This window comes from Sinocyclocheilus grahami, unplaced genomic scaffold, assembly GCF_001515645.1.
Source record: "Sinocyclocheilus grahami isolate Dianchi unplaced genomic scaffold, SAMN03320097.WGS_v1.1 scaffold2024.1, whole genome shotgun sequence".
NCBI classification, from domain to species: Eukaryota; Metazoa; Chordata; class Actinopteri; order Cypriniformes; family Cyprinidae; genus Sinocyclocheilus; species Sinocyclocheilus grahami.
Genome location: NW_015507203.1, coordinates 6989 through 8631, shown reverse-complemented (window position 1 = coordinate 8631; position 1643 = coordinate 6989). Strand labels below are relative to the sequence as shown.

Genomic DNA, 1643 nt, shown 5'->3' with positions numbered 1-1643 from the left:
ACGTGATAATAAACTCTCCTCACAAATCAACTCTTTCTTGTTTTTGTTGCATGCTCTCTGTGCCTCGTCTCGGACTTTTATGTCACTTCCTGTCTCCCATGTGTTTGTAGTCAGTTTGTAGTCCGTTTGTTCATTGGTTCCCCTGGATTCGTCTCCCTTAGGTGTGTCTTCGTATCTTGTTAAGCTTGTATATATAACCCTAGTGTTTCTTTAGTTCTTTGTGAGTATTAGTAGTTCGATAATATATAATTCAAGAGTATTGCTACAGGTATTTACAGATGGGTCTAAGGAGCCAGAGTCTGGACGAACAGCAGCAGCAGTGTTTATTCCTACATTTAAAATAAAAATTGCAAAATGGTATGGAGATAGGAAGAAAGATGTCATCAATTCAAGATTAAGAATTAGGATGGCTGGGAGTTGATAATATTTCTCTAAAAGTATTGTTAGGAAACAGGTCAAGGCAATCAAGAGCGCATGAAATATTATTTAAATACCTGAAAAACACAGGAAGAATGGATAGAATCTGGTTTTTTTCCCTTTCCAAATCTATGCACACTCCAGAGCAGTAGGTGCCAGTAATGCACCTTTTGTTCCGTTGACTTGCCAAACCGCCATAAAACACCGGAGGCAGACGTAGAAGTTCTTTGTGAGTTGTTGAATGTAACGGTTGTCTGTTTGCCCGTCGTTCTGTTTTTTCCCTTTGGTTTGTTGTTTATTGTTTGTTCTATTTTTTCCATTAAATACCTGCACATAGATCCTGTTTTCTCCAGCTTCTCACTGCCATGTCTCTTTGACATTTAGTGCATTTTGAGCCTATATTTAGTATAAGTCAAATACTTAAGTACTGTTAAAATCACACACTCTAAGACTTTTACTCAAGTTGTTTTGGAATTGGTGACTTGTAACGAATGTTCACTGTAAGTTACTCAAGTATGGTTTTCAGATATCTTTCCACCTCTGGTCTGAGCATCGTTATGGGTCTGGTTTGTGTTCGTGCCGTACCATCGGAGTGCTGTCGTCGGGCAGAGAGCGCGGCGTGTACGTGAACTCAGAGAAGTCCAGGTGGATTTTCTGGACCGGCTCGATGCCGCTGTGCAGGAGTTTAGTGACCTCCTCCTCCGACACCTTCATGTGGTACATCATCATCTCATTGGCAAGATGACTGCGGAACTGAGCCTCATGGACCTTCTTATACAGCAGAGACTGTAAAACACATGAATACATCAATGTGACTCTGGAGCACAAAACCTGTCATAAGGGTCAATTTTTCGAAATTGAGATGTATGCATCATCTGAAAGCTGAATAAATAATCTTTCCATTGATGTATGGTTTGTTAGGATAGCACAATATTTGGCTGAGATACAACTATTTGAAAATCTGGAATCTGAGGGTGCAAAACAATCTAAATATTGAGAAAATCATCTTTAAAGTTGTTAAAATGAAGTTATTAGCAATGCATATTACTAATCAAACATTAAGTTTTGATATATTTACGGTAGGACATTTACTAAATATCTTCATGGAACATGATCTTTACTTAATATCCTAATGATTTTTGGCATAAAAGAGAAATGTATAATTGTGACCCATACAATGTATTGTTGGCTATTGCTACAAATATCCCCCAGCGACTTAACACTGC

The 1643-nt window shown here is 38.3% G+C and overlaps 1 protein-coding gene across 1 annotated transcript in view; it reads right to left on the bottom strand.

Annotated features, from left to right (window-relative positions):
* LOC107573751 (cGMP-dependent 3',5'-cyclic phosphodiesterase-like) overlaps positions 1–1643 on the bottom strand; it is a 16426-nt gene that overhangs the window by 11220 nt on the left and 3563 nt on the right. Inside the window, exon 4 of the mRNA XM_016260194.1 lies at positions 1003–1203. Coding sequence (XP_016115680.1) covers positions 1003–1203 — 201 coding nt within the window. The remainder of the gene's footprint in view (positions 1–1002; positions 1204–1643) is intronic.